The sequence below is a fragment of the Pan troglodytes genome, chromosome 19, assembly GCF_028858775.2.
Source record: "Pan troglodytes isolate AG18354 chromosome 19, NHGRI_mPanTro3-v2.0_pri, whole genome shotgun sequence".
In the NCBI taxonomy this organism is placed as follows: Eukaryota; Metazoa; Chordata; class Mammalia; order Primates; family Hominidae; genus Pan; species Pan troglodytes.
Window position 1 is genome coordinate 57,916,905 of NC_072417.2, and position 18,339 is coordinate 57,935,243.

General features: G+C 42.4%; 1 protein-coding gene across 7 annotated transcripts in view; it reads right to left on the reverse strand.

The window, feature by feature from the left end:
- Positions 1 to 13,153: 13,153 nt before the first annotated feature.
- Positions 13,154 to 18,339, reverse strand: part of MYOCD (myocardin) — a 131,323-nt gene continuing 126,137 nt past the window's right edge. For all 7 annotated transcript variants that reach the window (XM_063799005.1, XM_009432725.5, XM_511830.8 and 4 more), the window contains one exon: positions 13,154 to 17,422. In XM_063799005.1, coding sequence (XP_063655075.1) covers positions 16,851 to 17,422 — 572 coding nt within the window. In that variant the 3' untranslated portion in view covers positions 13,154 to 16,850. The remainder of the gene's footprint in view (positions 17,423 to 18,339) is intronic.

An 18,339-nucleotide genomic window follows, 5' to 3' on the forward strand; every position in this document is an offset into this window, starting at 1 on the left:
AAGTACTTCATATAGTAAGTACTTGATATAGCCAAGTACTACTGTAAGTGCTATGAGATACATTATCTTATTTAATCCTTAGAAGAACTCTACGATGAGGGTTTGACTATACCTATCAAATAAACCAAGCTCAGAGGGTTTAGGTGAACTGCCATTCAAGTGTCAGAACTAGGATTCAAACCTGGGTTTTTCTAGTTCAAATGCCTGTGCCTTTATTACAGGCTATTACCTCCATAAAACAGGGAGACTAATCTGAGAATCCGGAGAAAATAGCTTCTAGTGAAAGTTATGCAAGAAGTAAGGGAAATATATTTTTTCACTCTAATTTGTATTCTTAGTGAGAACTGAGAGAATGCTGCTTTAATATAACAAGAGCTGGTTGCCATGAAGAAGAGCCACATTAAACAAAAAAGAGTTCTTGGATAAGAAACACATGACTTCCAAACTAATGAAACTCCATAGAGGCAGGAAATAGCAGATCTGGCACTGCCCAAAATGGAATTACTGCATTAGAAGATGGGCTGGAAGAATGATCCCAAAATTCAGAGGGAAAAAGTACGCAATGCAATGAAATGGTGAGGAAAGGAAAAATAGACATGGTATCTTTTTTCAAAACATTCAAACAAATATGTAATAGAATTTGCAGAGCAGATCATGAAGAAGAAATAAGCATAAAAAATACTAAAAAAGGCCGGGCGGTGGCTCATGCCTGTAATCCCAGCACTTCGGGAGGCCGAGGCAGGCAGATCACCTGAGGTTACGAGTTCGAGACCAGCCTGACCAACTTGGAGAAACCCCCGTCTCTACTAAAAATACAAAATTAGCCGGGTGTGGTGGCGCATGCCTGTAATCCCAGCCACTTGGGAGGCGGAGGTTGTGGTGAGCCGAGATTGCGCTATTGCACTACAGCCTGGGCAATAAGAGCGAAACTCCGTCTCAAAGAAACAAACAAACAAATAAACAACAACAACAACAACAACAAAAAACATTTTGCAGAGCTGAAGAAAGGCCCAAGTCAAAATTAAAATAATTCACTAAGTGCTAGAAAATATTACTGCACAGGAAAAACAAAATCCCTAGACATATCTTGATTAAATTTCTGAATTTTGAAGACAGACACATACACATACACCAGAAAAAAAGAAGTTTTTCTCCAAAAAGAGAAGCTGGTTTGCCTCATGCTTCACATCTGCAATGCTCAATGCCAATAAAATTTGGAACAAGATTACAGGGCACCCATGAAAATAGGTCATAACTCAAATGCAACTCAAAAGTCTACATCTGGCCTAACATTCACAAACGAGGGCAAAAGGAAGTCACTTTTAGACATGTAATGACTGAAAAGGTTTATCAACTACCCATTTTTTCTGGAAAAAAAAAACCTCAAAAATTATTGTTTTTCAAAAGAAATAAAAATCAAAATAAAAAACGGGAGAAAAATTTCTTCGTGATCTTATGGTAGACAATAATTTCTTAAACATGACACCAAATATTCTAATCTTAAAGGAAATATTGGCAAATTGGACTACTTAACAATTAAGAACTTTGGTTCTTAATGGTTCATCTGATGACACCATTAAGAGAATGAAAAAGGCCAAGCCCCATGGTACACGCCTGTTATCCCAGCACTTTGAAAGGCTGAGGCAGGAGGATCACTTGAGCTCAAGAGTTCGAGACTAGCCTGGGCAACTCCGAAACTCCATTTCTACAAAAAAAAAAAAAAAAAAAAATCAATAATTAGCCAGACCTGGTGCAGTGCCTGTAGTCTCAGCTACTCTGAAGGCTGAGGTGGGAGGATCATTTGACCCTGGGATGGCGGAGGCTGAATTGAGCCAAGATTGCGCCACTGAACTTCAGCCTTGGCAACAGAATGAGGCCCTGTCTCAAAAAATAAAAAACAGAATGAAAAAGAAATCATCACAGTGAGACGAATTATTTGCAATACATTCAACCTTCATAAAACAGGGAGAGAGAGAACTCAACTCCAAAGTATATAAATAATCCGGATGGGTATGGTGGCTCATGCCTGTAATCTCGGCACTTTGGGAAGCCGAGGCGGGCAGATCACTTGAGCCCAGGAGTTCAAGACCAGCCCAGGCAACATCTCTACTGAAAAAAAAAAACAAAAATTAGCCAGGCCTGGTGGCGCTTGCCTGTAGTCCCAGCTACCCGGGAGGCTGAGGTAGGAGAATCACCTGAGCCCAGGGAGTCGAAGCTGCAGTAAGCCGAGATCAGGCCACTGCACTCCAACCTGGGCAACAGAGCAACAGTGTGAGACCCTGTCTCAAAGAAAAATAGATGATAGATGATAGATAGATAGATAGATGATAGATAGATATAGATAGATAGATAGATGTGTGTGTGTATATATACGTGTATACATGTGTGCGTGTATTTGTGTGTGTGTGTGCGTGTGTGTGTGTGTGTATACATATATAGACTCCGGGGCTGGGAGCGGTGGCTCATGCTTGTAATCCCAGCCCTTTGGGAGGCTGAGGCGGGTGGATCGCCTGAGGTCAGGAGTTCAAGACCAGCCTGGCCAACGTGGTAAAACCCCCGTCTCTACTAAAAATACAAAAAAAAATTAGCTGGGCATGGTGGTGGGCGCCTGTAATCCCAGCTACTCTGGGGGTTGAGGCAGGAGAATCGCTTGAACCCTGGAGATGGAGGTTGCAGTGAGCCAAGATTGCACCACTGCACTCCAGCCCGGGTGACAGAGCAAGACCCCATCTCAAAAAGAAAGAAAGAAAGAAAGAAAAGAATCCTACAAATCAATGGGAAAAAGGAAGAAACCTTCAGGAGAAACTGACAAGAGATCAAGAGATTTGAATAGTCACTTTACCACAGAGACTTCCCAAATGGCCCAAGAACACGAAAAGATGCTCAACCTTGTTATCATCCAATATATGCCATTGATATGACAATGAAATACCACCACACACCCGTGGAAGAGCTAAAATGAAAAGAGACTGGCTAAACCAGTGTTGGTGAGGATGCAGAGCCAGTGGGACTGTCATATAATGCATTTTGGTGGGAGGGAAACCAGTACAGTACTTTAGAGAGCTGTGTTTGCAGTATGCGCTAAGGCTAAGCAGTATGTACACTTCATGACCCAGCAATTTCACTTGTTCAACAGAAATGTGGACGTATTTACCACAAAAGGCACGCACTAGAATGTTTGTATTGGCAACATTTGTAATAGTCAAAAATTGGAACCACTTGAAGTCCCCATTGACAACACAGTGGATAAATAAAAAGGTGGTATATTCATACAATACAATGAATTGTATGAATTCATAATCATACAAAGGTGGTGTATACATGGAAAGAAAAAGGAATGTATTCATGCTTCACCTAACAGTGGATGAAAATATGGATGAATCTCACAATGGAGGCTGAGCAAAAACACCAGATACAGAACAGTATATACTGTATGATTTCACTTACATCAAGTTTAAAAACAAGCAAAGTGAATCAATGGTAATAGAAGTCAGTATGGAATTTATGTTGGGGGAGCTGGGAAACGGTGCTGTAGTACTGGGGAGGTGGCACACGGAGGACTTCTACAGTTCTGCTAACAGAAATGTCCAATTTCTTGATTTAAGTGGTGGTTATATTGAGAATACTCATTTTATAAAAATTTATCAAGCTCTACACTTATGATGGGGCACTTCTCTGTATCATATTTTAAAAATTAATGTTTATATATAAATTAACAAATAGAAGCTTAAACACTTGGAAATTATAAGACAGTCTTCTAAGTTATCTCTTAGATCAAAAAGGAAATCAAGAATGTAATTACAGAATATATAGAAACATACTACTATGTAAATATTGCATAAACACCCATAGTTTCACCTCAAAACTGCACTCAAAAGAAATTCATAGAGATAAATATTTTTAATGTTATCAGAAAGAAAGAAACAAATTATGCTTTTATCTCGAAAAGCCCAAAATGAGGAAAAATAGAAAATCAATATCAGCTGGTGGTGGTGGTTCACGCCTGTAATCCCAGTACTTTGGGAGGCCGAGGCGGGCGGATCACTTGAGGTCAGGAGTTTGAGACCAGCCTGACCAACATGGAGAAACCCCGTCTTTACTAAAAATACAAAAATTAGCTGGGCGTGGTGGCACATGACTGTAATCCCAGCTACTCGGGAGGCTGAGGCGGGAGAATTGCTTGAACCCGGGAGGTGGAGGTTGCAGTGAGCCCAGACAGCCCTATTGCACTCTAGCCTGGGCAACAAGAGCCAAACTCCAACTCAAAAAAAAAGAAGAAAAGAAAAGAAAAGAAAATCAATATTAAGCAACATGGAGGAATACATTCATAAAGGTAGTAGAAGAATAAGGATAAAAACAAAAATTGATTAATAAATATAAAAATTACTGTTATGATAAAACAATAAAAGAAATATATGATGAGTCCAAGAGAGAAAACATAGATATGCAACATTAGGAATGAGAAAAGGGTAGTAGGTTTGGATTCCAATTCACAAACTCAGGTGTATTTTCCATGACCGGACTTTGCATTTTCAGACCCACTCTATGGAGTAGCAGAAACAATTTTAGGCATTAAAGTTATCTCCTTTTTCCTGTGTTGGCACTCGTTTTTCTCAGGGGAAGAGGGTGTGCCATATGTAGTACCATGACTGGAGGGTGGAGGAGAGGTTGTTGAGCTTCAGCCCTGGGTTATTCTTCTTATTTGCCATCATCTGCTCAGAAGCCTGTATGCATCCAATTTCTGGATGTCAGTTTAGGTCGCTGTTGAATATACCCTCATTACAGACCACAAGGTTTTTTCATGAGCCTATCTCTCTTCCACCTAACTCCAATGCCTACTTCTTATAACTGCTAGGAGAAAATTCTACAGCTTCCATGCCACTCTAGATGATAAGCAACTCATTTGCACCTCTCCAAGATGCTTGGGTTCCCAGAAAACCCCCTATTGCAGTGGAGCAAACCTCCAAGCTAAGTCAGGTCTGTCTCTCTGCCTGCCTGCCTGGACCTAGCAGAGCCCTTTCCATTCTAACAGTCCATGCATTGCTTGCATGTTAACCTTAGATATCTTTCTTCTCTTTGGGGTTTTGATGGTAGAGGTAGGGTGGGTGCCAGGTGCAAAAATTAAAAATACCTAGGAAGTAGAGGAGCAAGGGGAGTTATCTGTTGGTTGATCATCAGAATCTCAGGTGACAACACGCAGATGTAGAGGCCAGAAGAATAATTTTAAGAGAATGTTATGTATTCTGTTTAATCTTGATTGAGTATTCACAGTTGGGAAGGCACTGTGGTAAAGGCAGGGCTACAGAAGTAAAGATAGACAAGAATTACTCTTGAATCTTCCCTTTCTCTCCTCTCTTCCCATCCCACCTTTTCTATTCTATCAATTTCTAAGTCCTTTTATTTCTACTAATACTTATGAATATTTGCTGGATCTGCCCAGCTTCCTCGCCCCCCCCCCCCTTTTTTTTTTTTGAGACAGAATTTCGCTGTTGTTGCCCAGGCTGGAGTACAATAGCGCAATCTCGGCTCACTGCAACCTCCACCTCCTGGGTTCAAGCGATTATCCTGCCTCAGCCTCCCCAGTAGCTGGGATTACAGGTATACAGCACCACGCCTGGCTAATTTTGTATTTTTAGTTGAGATAGGGTTTCTACATGTTGGTCAGGCTGGTCTTGAACTCCCAACCTCAGGTGATCCACCCACCTCAGCCTCCCAAAGTGTTGTGATTACAGGCATGAGCCACCATGCCCAGCCAGCTTCCTCCACTTTTGTGGCCATCACTCTGGCCTTCTGTCTGGATATTCCAGCAGTTCTTCCCGGTCTTCCCCTCCCTCCACCCTAGCTGTGCGACTGTCCTCTGTACCAACTGTTCTGAAATTCACCCAGCTTTTTGCAATGCAACTTATTTATTTTGCCTGTAAGTCCTCACACATGTGAATTCCTCTAGTGGGAGTACTTTTGACTCCTTTGTGGCTTTTTATGTTTTCTGTACTTTCATCTTTTATTTTAGGTTCAAGGAATACATGTGCAGGTTTGCTACGTAAGTATATTGTGTAATGCTGAGGTTTTGGGTACGATTGATCCCATCACCCAGGTACTGAGCATAATACCCAATAGGTAGTTTTTCAAGCCTTGAAAAGCTCCCTCCCTCACCCTTTTCATAGTCCCCATTGTCTACTGTGGTCATATTTATAGCTGTGAGTACCCAATGTTTAGCTCCCACTTATAAGTGAGAACGTGCAGTATCTGGTTTTCTGTTTCTGCCTTAATTCATTTAGGATAATGGCCTCCAGCTGCATCCATGTTGCTGCAAAGGACACGATTTCATTCTTTTTTACGGCTGTGTAGTATTCCATGGTACATATGTACCACACTTGCTTTATCCAATCCATTGTTGATGGCCACCAAGCCTGATTTCATGTCTTTGCTACTGTTCATGCTGCGATGAACATACGCGTTCATGTCATTCTGATAGAACAATTTATTTTGCTTTGGATATATACCCAGTAATGGGATTGCTGGATCGAGTGGTAGTTCTATCTTAAGTCCTTTGAGAAATATCCAAACTGTTTCCCACAGTGGCTGAACTAATGTACATTCCCACCAACACTGTATGTGTTCCCTTTTCTCTGCAGCCTCACCAGCATCTGTTGTTTTTATACCTTTTTTTTTTTTGAGATGGAGTCTCTCTCTGTTGCCAGGCTGGAGTACAGTGTCACGATCTCGGCTCACTGCAACCTCTGCCTCCCAGGTGCAAGCGATTCTCCTGCCTCAGCCTCCCGAGTGGCTGGGATTACAGGTGTGCACCACTGCACCCGGCTAATTTTTTGTATTTTTAGTAGAGACAGGGTTTCACTTTGGGAGGCTGAGGAGAATCACCTGAGGTCAGGCAATTGTTACCTGCAATCTTCTTGTTATTAAATAAAATGAACACTTTTCAGTCCTTATCATTCCTACTAAACTATGAACATGGGTACCCATTTACATTATGATCACAATGATGGCAATATAATTACATGATTAGTAGTATTGCATCAATACTTAGTCCACTTCTAATTTTTGATTGTACCACTTTCTGACTCCTATCTTCACTTTTAGCATAATACTTTGCATATTCCATAGTTCACTATTTTACTTCCTCTGTAGTCATATCCTGAGCCCCTGTTTCTGTTTTCTTGCTTTCATACCCATTTCTAAAGCACCCTCAACTTGGCTCAACCTGCCTCTCCGCCTTCTCTGCTCCCACTTTTGGGTGGTTGATGCTGTTGATGAAAAGTCCTACCATTGTGCAGAAGGCATGATCTCCAGTCAAATTTTCCAACTCTTCCCAGGTATCCTTCTATGTCTCCCAATCAGTTCTCTCTCCCATTCTCCACAGCTCTTAATTCAGACATTATCCATTTTTATTAAAACTCCCACTTCATTCATCTTCTGCCCCATAGGTGAGTGTTATCTCTCCATCTTGTTTCAAGTATCAGATGGAAGCCATCCTCTGAAAATTTCCTCATTGTCCTCCCACCACACCTGTATGACCTGCACACAGACCTGCATCTCCACCCACCCTCCTCTTTCTCTCCTGCCTCAACATCCCAAAGGCAACCTAACCTGGATCTCATTATCTGCCTCCTTTTCTCTATCTTATACTACCTAATTCTCATTAGCTTTGAAATCAGCTCATATCTCTCTTCTCTTGAAAATCAGTCCTTTACATGTCTGACTGTCTGCTATGGTCTTGTGTGTCTTCTTCTTACATTGCCACACTTCTTGAGAGAAACACCTGGATTCACTGTCTCCACTTATTGACCTCCTTTTAATTCCTCAGTTTGTACCCACCTGGCCTCGCCACCACATCCAAATTGCTCTCACCTTGATTATAAACCACCTTCTTATTATTAAATCAAATGAACACTTTTCATTCCTTATCTTAGTGGAACACAGTAGCATTAGAAGGAATTAAAGACCCCCCTCTTTTCTGGAATTTTCTCCAGCCTTAGTGCTAGGAATACCAGCCCCTCCTGGTTTTCTAGCCACTCCCTCTCATTCTCCTTTGCCGATACCTTAAATGTTGGCATTCCTCAGGATCCTCTTTTATTCTCACTCCACATACTGTATAGGTCATAGCTATTCTCATGATTTCAGTTAACATCTGAATGCTGACCCCTTTCATATCTATATCTCCATTGAAGGCACTCTGAGCTCCAGACCTCTCTAGTGAAGACTTTTGGCTTGAGTGTCCCTCAGACACCAACTGATCAAAACTCAAATTCATTATTTTTCCTATCAAGTAACTCTTCCTCATCCTGGGCTTTACTTCTGTGAATGGCACTAACATACACTCAAAATTGAGCTCTTCCTCCTCCAAATCCAGAACCTCTCTCTCCTTCACCATCCACATCCAATGATCAAGTCCTGTATTTTCCATTCTATTAACATGTTTCAAACCTACCTTCATCTCTCCATTTCCACCACCATCTGCCCTTTGGCTGGGTTATTGCCATGAGCTAAGTTGCTACCTTTACTTTTGCCTGCCTCCCAAACCCCATCATTCTTTTTTTGAGACTGAGTCTTGCTCTGTCACCCAGGCTGGAGTGCAGTGGCGTGATCTTGGCTCACTGCAACCTCTGCTTCCCAGGTTCAAGAGATTCTCCTACCTCAGCCTCCCACGTAGCTGGGACTACAGGCATGTGCCACCAAGCCCGGCTAATTTTTGCATTTTTAGTAGAGATGAGATTTCACCATGTTGGCCAGGCTGGTCTCGAACTCATGACCTCAGGTGATCCCCCCACCTCGACCTCCCAAAGTGCTGGGATTACAGGCATGAGCCACCCCACTTGGCCACCCCATCATTCTTTATGTCCTAAATTCGATAGGTCGGGTTACTCATCATTTCTCATGTCTGTAGAATAAGGAGGGTACAGCAATTTATCAGATGAATTCACACAAATGTACTATGCTGCCCTTCCCGTGTCCTTGACACTCCAATCCACCCTGTAGCTGGAATCATCTTTCTAAGGTGAAAGGGTTATGACAGCACTGTCTTGCTTAAAACTCTCCAGTGATGCCCCGCTGTCTTCAACACAAGTCTAGACTCCTCAATGTGTCTTATGAGTCCCTTCATGGTCTGGCCCCCATCTTGCCCCCTATTATGGGTTGAATTGTGTTCCCTCAAAATTCCTACATTGAAGTCCTAACCCTCAGCACCTCAGAATGTGAGCTTACTTGGAGCTGGGCCTTTACGGAGGTAATCAAGTTAAAATGAGGTCATTAGGCTGGGCACGGTGGCTCATGCCTGTAATCCCAGCACTCTGGGAGGCCGAGGCAGGTGGATAACCTGAGGTCGTGAGTTCAAGACCAGCCTGACCAATATGGAGAAACCCCATCTCTACTAAAAATACAAAATTAGCTGGATATGGTGGCAGGCACCTGTAATCCCAGCTACTTGGGAGGCTGAGGCAGGAGAATTTCTTGAACCTGGGAGGCAGAGGTTGCAGTGAGCTGAGATTGTGCCATTGCACTCCAGCCTAGACAACAAGAGTGAAACTCTGTCTCAAATAAATAAATAAATAAATAAATAAAATGAAGTCATTAGGATGGACTCTAATCCTAGACAGCTGGAATCCTTATAAAAATGAGAAATTTGGACACAGAGATAGACACATACAGAGAGAAAATGATGTGGAGATACAGGGAGAATGCCATGTGGCCATGAACATGGCCATCCGTAAGCCAAGGAGAGAGAACGGGAGCAGCTCCTTCCCTCACCGTGTCAGAGGGAACCAACCTCACTGACAGCTTGATTCCCAGCATCTGGCCTCCAGAATTGTGAGGCCACCCTGTTTGTAGTTCTTTTTTTTTTTTTTTTTTTTTTGAAACGGAGTTTCACTGTTTCACCTAGGCTGGAGTGCAGTGGCACGATCTTGGCTCACTGCAACCTCTGCCTCCTGGGTTCAAGCAATTCTCCTGCCTCAGCCTCCCGAGCACACCATCACGCCGGGCCATATTTTGTGTTTTTAGTAGAGACAGGGTTTCACCATGTTGGCCAGGCTGGTCTCGAACTCCTGACCTCACGATCCACCTGCCTCGGCCTCCCAAAGTGCTGGGATTACAGGCGGGAGCCGCCACGCCCGGCCACTGTGGTACTTTCTTCTGACAGCCCTGGCCCTCTTTTCTTTCCTACACTTCTGCCAGCGGCACCCCTGCCTCCTTGTTCTACCATCTACATCGCCTGAATACAGTCAATTCTCTTAAATCTTCAGGCCTTTGCACAGGCTATTTCCTCAGTCTGGAATGCTCCTTTCCTTAGCAGTTTGCCTGCCTAACTCCTGTGTCATTTAATGTCTTGGCGTAGTGCCTTCCTCCTCTGGAGAGTTCTTCCTGGCCATCCATCCTTCCTCCACCTCCACCCACCAAGACTTTATTAAATGCCCTCCTGGTAGCACATAGCATGCGATTATCAGACTACGCATTATTCCCTATTTTCTTGTCTCCTCGCTAGATGGCAACTTCCTGAAAGTAGGAATTATGTCATAGAAATCTACTATTTCTGCTTTTTCAGCACCCTTTGGTACTAGCACCCCAACTTTCCCTTAGAAAAACTCACCTTCCCTACTGCCAGTCCATGAGATTCAAATGATCCCACTCCATAGCTCAGGGCCGAGCAGGGTATCCAGCTCCTGTGCATGTATTTATATCCGCTTCTCATGGCCATAGATATGGATTCAGGGATGACCATGACCTGCTGGGACCACTGAGAGCAAGCTCTGAGATTTCTGCTAGGATTCTCAGGACTGAGAAACTCTCTTGTTGCTGGAATTGCTACATGTGGGGCTGCTGGCAACCCATGGCCTTGTTGATTCTACATAGGAGAGCCCACCAGAAAGTAAGGCTGACGCAGGGGCAGAGAGAGCTGTGGTAGGGAGAAAGATCAGTTCTTAGCTAAACCAGGGCTTGGGACATTTGTCCATTCCAGGGCTCTTTTCACAGTCTGATATTTCCCCTATGTGGTTTATAGGTTCACCAATGACAAAATAATAGGCAGGAATAAATTTAAGAGGAAAAAGTAGATTAAAAACTAGGTCTTATTCAGGAAGTCTATACATATAGGCCTCTTGATACCCAGTTTATCCTGTGTTATTATTCAACTTGCTCAGTTACTAAACTGATGAAAACATTGAATTCGCTAAGTTGTATATGTATGTATGTATCTTAATGGGTATATACATAGCTTGAGAATCTGTTTTGCAAAAGTTCTGATTTTATTAGTATGATCCATAGTAAGTATCAGTTCAGGCAGTTTGTGCAGTGCTTAAGATCCGGGCTTTGGAGGCAGGCAAATCACAGTCTGACTCTTGGCTCTGCCATTTCTCAGTTGTGTAACTTTAGGCAATTTACGTATCCTCTAAGCCTGGTTTCTTTATTTGCAAAAATGAGGATAATAATGGTACTACTTCATGGGCCCATTGTGGGAATAAAAGGAAATAACACATATAAATAGTACATAGCATAAGGCCTGGGTACATCACACAGCCACGGAAAAAAAAAGTTTTACATTTCTTTTTAAAATAAACATTTTATTTAAAAATATATGCATTTTTTTTTAAAAAAAGAACACATGCCAACTTTGGTATTTTAGCCACTGCTTTTTGTCTCTTCCCAATAACCCACATTTCTTTCTGATTATGCTCAATTGAGCCAAAGAGACCAACGTGAAAACACCACTCCACAAGGTCCCACAGAGAACCTATGCTTGCTCTTTTTTTCATTACAAAGTGTCTCTTTGTGCTTCACTGAGGGAGGATTTTAAGCACCCAGCAATACACTGTCCTCCGTTCCTACTGCAGGGCCATTGGAAAGGAACTCTGGGGAGCAGTGTGGGTTCCTTTCCTTTGGAAAACATTAAAAAAGCTTCCAGCATCCCCATCATTATACTCCCCTTTTCCATGAACACACAGGAGCTATGAAACCACTTCTAGGAAATGCATGCTCCAGTGTTCACGATGGGAGCAGATGGTTAAAATAAGCACAGGAGACCTTCTGGCGTTGGTTTGTCTTAATCCACAGGGAAAATCGCTGATTCCCAGAATCAAAAGGGAACTTACTCACATGTTATTGCATTCAATGAGTCCTATGATAATTTCCCTGGCAGATGACAACAAAATTCTTCCCAGATCTCATCCTGTCTTGAAATCGTCTCCCCATGGGTAGGCTCAATCTTGCCAGGGTTACTCTATAAACCTGGACTCTAGAATCAAACCCAGCTCCTTAATGCAACTGACCAGATCTTGGCACTATAGGATTGTCTTGTTCCAGGACCTGGGCTCTGTGTGTCTATCAGTATCGTCTGTCTAATAAAGCATTGGCAATTTTGACCCTGAACCAACCTACCAGTTTATATTGGATTTATGAGAAAACCAAGAACCCAGACTCTTCACTACAGGTTTTCTCATATCTGATATTTGATCGCAAACTGTGTACCAGCAATTTTGGGAACTTCCTTCTGTGAGGAAGGCAGCTGAGGGCTGTGGGGGGAAATCAAGTTGCCTTCATATTCTTAGATGATTTTCTTTTAAGGGCCAGAGGCTCACCAGTAAGTGTCCCTTTTGTCTATAGAGCTGCTACGATAAGTAGGGATAGGACACAAAAATGCTTCCTCCACCCTTTCCTTATTTTCAAGGGGCTTCTGTATCTGGCAATCAACACAAATCTTCAAACTCTCGTGGATGTTTTAAATGATGGGAGATATTAAAAGATCTCCAAGTGATAGACTACTGGTGTTTGTCCACAAAGAAAAAGACAAGAATTTTGAAGTGAGAGATAGCTTTTAGCTAAAAAGTGATCCCCACCTCCACCCCCTCTTGGAAAAATGAAGACCCTTTTTTTTTTTCATCATAGCTGAAAGGTTTCTAGTTTGAGGACTGGGAGATTCTTAGTGTTCTTGCATGTAGCAAATACAACTCCCTGGTCATTCAAATCTGAACAATCTGTGCTGAATCAATTCAGTATTGTTTATCTGAAGATTTGTGTGCTCTGCCCATGGTGGGCATTAAATATTAGCCACTGGATGAGTAAATTTGTTGTGGGAATTTTCAGCCAGACCAGAATCTGTTTCTAAAAGAGCTGATTGACTTTAAAATAAATAACATTTGGAAAGGACTATTTTGAATGCTTGGGATAGGTTTTATTGATGCTTTTTTTTCAGGTTGGACATAAATGTTTTTGAATGGCGAAAGGCTGACAGTTCTCAGACCCTCTATTATTCAGGTGAAGATTGTCTTGGTTTCCTCAATTACTGGTACAATAATTGTAGTGCTAAGAATGACTTCTCCTTAAAAAAAATTCTGATTTACTTCTCATAATGTGACAGCTGAACTGAGAAGTTCATAGATCAGAAAGTTTGGCCCTTTTTTTCTTCCCTCCTTTCTTTCCTCTCTCCTTTCCTTCCTTCCCTTCTCCCTCCTTGTCTCTTTACCCCCCTACCCATCTCCTGTCTTCCCTTCCTCGCTCCCTCCCTCTTCTTCCTCCCTCCCTCCCTCTCTTCCTCCCTCTTTCTCCCTTAGACTAGAATATGTGTTGTCTCAATAACGTTGATAGAAGCAGGGTCACTACTAATAAGCACTGGCTTCCTGCAAGCACTTGCACGAATAAATTTTTTGACTTCTTTAGATAAGTATGAATCTACCAGACTGCAGCAGATAGCTGCAAATGTCTTCAAGTCTTCATCACCATGGGGGTTCAGAGGTCTTAAGAAAACTACACATGGTCATCTTCAGGTTCTAAGAGCTTTAGGGAACTTGAATGTGACCATCTTCGTAAGTCTCTGTACATCTTTTAGTCATGCCTGATTTGTCATCACAAAAGACACAACGAAGAGTTTAAAAGAATTTAAAATAAAATTCTCAATGGGAGACAAATTCATGGATTATCTGATCTACTGGAAGCAGCCAACTTCATCAATTTTCTCCCAATTATCTCCAGTTTTCTCCCTCAAATTTCATGTCTGAGCTATGAAGAGAGAGGGTGAATGCGGTTTGTGGAGACCGTAGAAGCAGGTTGAGAGCAGTTATCCAGAGATCTGCTCTTTTAACTGTGTTGGTTTGCATTAGGATATAGGAACCATTTTATCTTTTGTCTTCCGTAAGGCATATCTATCAGTCCTGGGTCATAGCCTCAAAGATCCCCATAAAAAGGTACAATCTGGAGAAGTACAGAGGCCTCCTAAGTAGGTCTAGTCTCTCAGATAGAAATACCCAAGGAAAAAAATAATTAACACTCAGTCCCAGGTCTCAGAGTAGGGGCACTGTGTGAGTTTGTTTTCCAAAGGAAGTAAGGGGAAGAAAAAGAACATACAAACAGCAAAACGTGACACCTGAAAAGTGCACTGACCAGCAAGCTTTGTCAAGACCCCAAGAAAACACCAACAGCTGAGGAATGAACAAATGTGTGGAGTGTATTAATAAGGTTTTCTTCCCCAGTAGCTTCATCTTCAAAGGAAACACTGGCAATTTTTTCTTCTGGATTTTTTTGGTTCTGATGACTGACATAAAAGCAAAATAAAAAATTTACCACGTGGATCTTTTAAAGCACAATACAGATAAAGGAATGTAAAATGATTTTCTTGTTCCTTTCATATTCCTCTATAAGAGACTGTGATACCATTTCCAGCTACTAATGGTGAAGCCGTTCTGTCTTTTCACATCCATATTCATTGCCAAGATGAGCTTGTTCACGATAAGCAAGTAGCTGTGAGTCATCGGGTTGGAGCCGTTAGTCATACACAGAGAGGCAACGTGTAGTCTGGTTGATTAATCAGAAATTCATAGTGAGAAAGGCCAGGTATCATTCACAGCAGATTAAGGGTTAAAGGCTTTTGGTGTAGAACTCTGTAACACCGCTTTTGAAGATACATGCACACACAGATATAATATACACATATGTATATATCTATTATACATACATGTATGTTTGTGTGTGTATGTGTATTCCTCCACATTCCACCCCCAGAATAAGATCTGGCAGCTTTCAGAGTAGCAATCACCAAAAACTCTCTGTGTTCACACATTTTTACAAGTTAACAATGGAATGACTTCTAAATCTTTGGTTTATCAAAAAGAGAGCTTCTAAAATCACAACATTTTTGATTATTTTTTCTATAAGTGCACGGTGAACTTTTTTTTTTTTTACAAAAGATAAAAACAGTGCCTTAGTGATTTAAATAAAAAAAACAAAACAACAGCAATAGCTCCTTTCTACAGCATGCAACAATATAAAATGGTGAACTGGAGCCACAGTGAGCCTTACAGAGACTGTCCTGAAATTTTAGCTTTTTCCAACTCCCAGCCAAAGCCACGAGAGGTAATGAGGAATGCACATTAGACCACTGTCTTTTTCCTTCCGTCGTTTTCAATGTGCAATTCTGTTTTCTTTCAAAAACCCAGATCTGAAATTCTCTCCTGTAAATATCATCCATATTTGTCTTTACAATGTAATGATTTCCAATTTCCCCAGAGCAACACAAACCAATAATTTCTTGAAAACTAAATGAGAATAGAAAGAACTTCGTGACTGATGGACCAAGTCACCAGTTTCTTCCTCAAGAAATTCTTGCAACTTCCTTTTGCAGCAAACTGTGCGTGTGGAGAATGAGTTCTCCAGAAGAACCTGGATTGTTAAATTTTTCAAAAATGGCTTTCTTAGGAGTATGGCAGCTTGTTAGAACTGAGAAGTCCTCCCCTCCCAATGTTGGGGCAGAAAAAGAAAGATGGCCAAACGAGGAACAGGAGAGGATTGGTTCCTTGAAGGAAAAGTGGAGTGGGAGAAAGATAAACTGATAATAACAAAACAAAAGGAGAAGCTGGACTCCCATAAGTAATAGTCCTTTTATAGGAACCCAGGGTGTTTATCCCAGGGTATGTGAAATGATGTTATTCTCTAGTCCTGTCTGAATTATCCCTGGTAGGGCTTCCTTCCTGTGCCTCGAGATAGACTTCTACCAATGTGGTCATCTCTAGTCTTTGGAACTGAAGGGGGCTGTGTTGGAGAGCTTGTGGCATCTCCTTCGGGGGAATAAGGTCTGCATCCTTCAGGGTTCTCATCTAGGACACGTACTTATCAGCACAGAGATGGTGGGAATGATTGGGCCACTGGTTAAAAAAGAAGAAAGCTCTGAGTGGAGTTCTGTGGACTCAGTTCAGGTTAATTGTTATTAGTGACCACATCGAGTCCTGGGTACAGGTTCAGAACCACTCCAGCAGGGCAGTTTTGTGGTAGAGGGAAAATAGAGTTGATTTAGCTTCCCTGGAAATAGATTGGTTTTGTTCCTCTGTCTCAAGAACTTTTGATCTGAAGCTGGGTCTGGCTTCTCTTTTGAAAGATAGTAATGGAGACATTGGGCAACAGCTTCCATTGCAGGTATGTCTTCCATAAGCTTTGAGGGGCTGGCTTCCCTGTACTCCCAAAAGACTATGTTTTCCTTCCAGGTTATGTCTAGTGAATTCATGAGAAAAGCTTACAGTGTGACCTTATGCCCCAACAATGCCTGAGAAAAATTATGGGCTAGAAAATATACTGGTCTTTGAAAAGGCAGTGAAATATCTTTTTTGGCATCCTTAATCTGAGAAAGCACATTTTTTTAATGCATTGTTGAAATCATTAACAGTTACTGAATGTTGGTAAATATTACAGTATATGTATTTCTAAAAATGACTTTTGTTCGTGTTCATTGGCACAGAAATCATTGCTTCTTTTTAATTCTCTTCTTCTTCTTCTGTTTTTGGACAGTAAAGTATGTATGGCTGTGTGCTTTCCCCCATGGAACTCCATTGGTCTTCCATAGCACTGGTGCATTGGGCATTCTACCACTGCTGCAAGTGAAGGTCCATGGAAGAATTCAAATTGAGATCAGTGACATCCAGGAAATCGATGTTGAAGATGCTGGGGCTGCTGGTGGTGAGGGCGCTAAAGCCTGGTGTGGAATTCGGCGGAGTGAGGTCCAGCCACTCCATGGTTTCCCAAGGAGATTCAGTGAAGCTTAACTGCAGCCCATTGCTGTCCACAGAAGAGGGTGAAAACTGTGTCTGCATTGGAGAGAGGGGGCCTGGCAAGATCTCATGTGCATTGAAGAGGTCTTCTGCAGCCTTCCCAGAGAATCCATCCATTATCCCATCAAAGTGAGGCTCTTCGCTCCCAATTTTTAGAAGGGTGACATCACTCACCTTTCCTAGGGGGCTCTGGGAATTTAATAAAACTTCAAGATGCTCATCACTGTCGGTGGCATAGGGATCAAAGGGGATCTGGCTGCCTGAAGAGGCTTGTTCAAAGGAAGCCGAGGGCTTGGTGAGGACAGCAGTTGGACTTCGGGAAGATCTGGGTATCTTTGGGACTTTTTGAAGACATGAGTGATCCTCTCTAGCATCTGCTGGCATTTCTGTGGGCAATACACGATGTGACTTGTTAAATCACTTCAAATTGAGCATGCCACACAATATGAGTGAGTTACACTTAGATACAGAAGATGGCCACGCTTCCCTGGTCACCGCTCACCACCCAGTCTCATCTCTAAGCTGCTCTATCAATCTCCAATTCATCTTCCCTCTGGTTTTTCCCAAACCCTTTCCTCTTGGGAATTCCACTCTGTGATTATTAAACTCTCTTCTCTGAAGGTTCCTGGCCTACTCCTCTGACCCCAGGTAGTCCCTTGAGGACACTGAGTCCATCCCAACACCATCGATGAGGGACCAGGCGCCATGCCATTGCCACTTTCTGATTGCTACTCCCCCCGCTTCTGATGACAACTCAGCAGTTTTGGGTTTTGAGGGTGACAGCAATGCCTCACCCCTAGCCTCCTGGTCACTCCCCCTCATCTACTGAAAACTCTACTTCCTACTCCATTGCCTTTTCCCCACGTGAACCCTTCTCATTCTGTAACCTGAGCATCCTTGGAAATCACAGTGTTCATGCTGGCCTCTCAGCTCCCGACTTCCTCCTCAACTCCAGTGATTCCCCCATTGCCACTCTGTCAGACACACCTTGGATTGTGTCATCTCCAAATACTGCATCCCTCTGAAAGCTCACTTTCAAGCTATATTTTCTACTCTCTGTCCATCCTCTCCCAACCCTCCAAGCCACTTATTATGTACCTTGTAACAATAATTTCCCAACCATTTACAGTCACAGTAATCCATAGACTCTACTATGTTATCACTGTCCACCAGCCCCTCTGGTCTTCACTTCTTTCCTTGTCTAGCCTGTATTTTTGGCAGAACCCCACACCTGGAGGAACCTGATCATCTGCCTTCGCTGAGCATGCTCTGGATCAGCAGAACATTGCAAGAGAAAAATTAA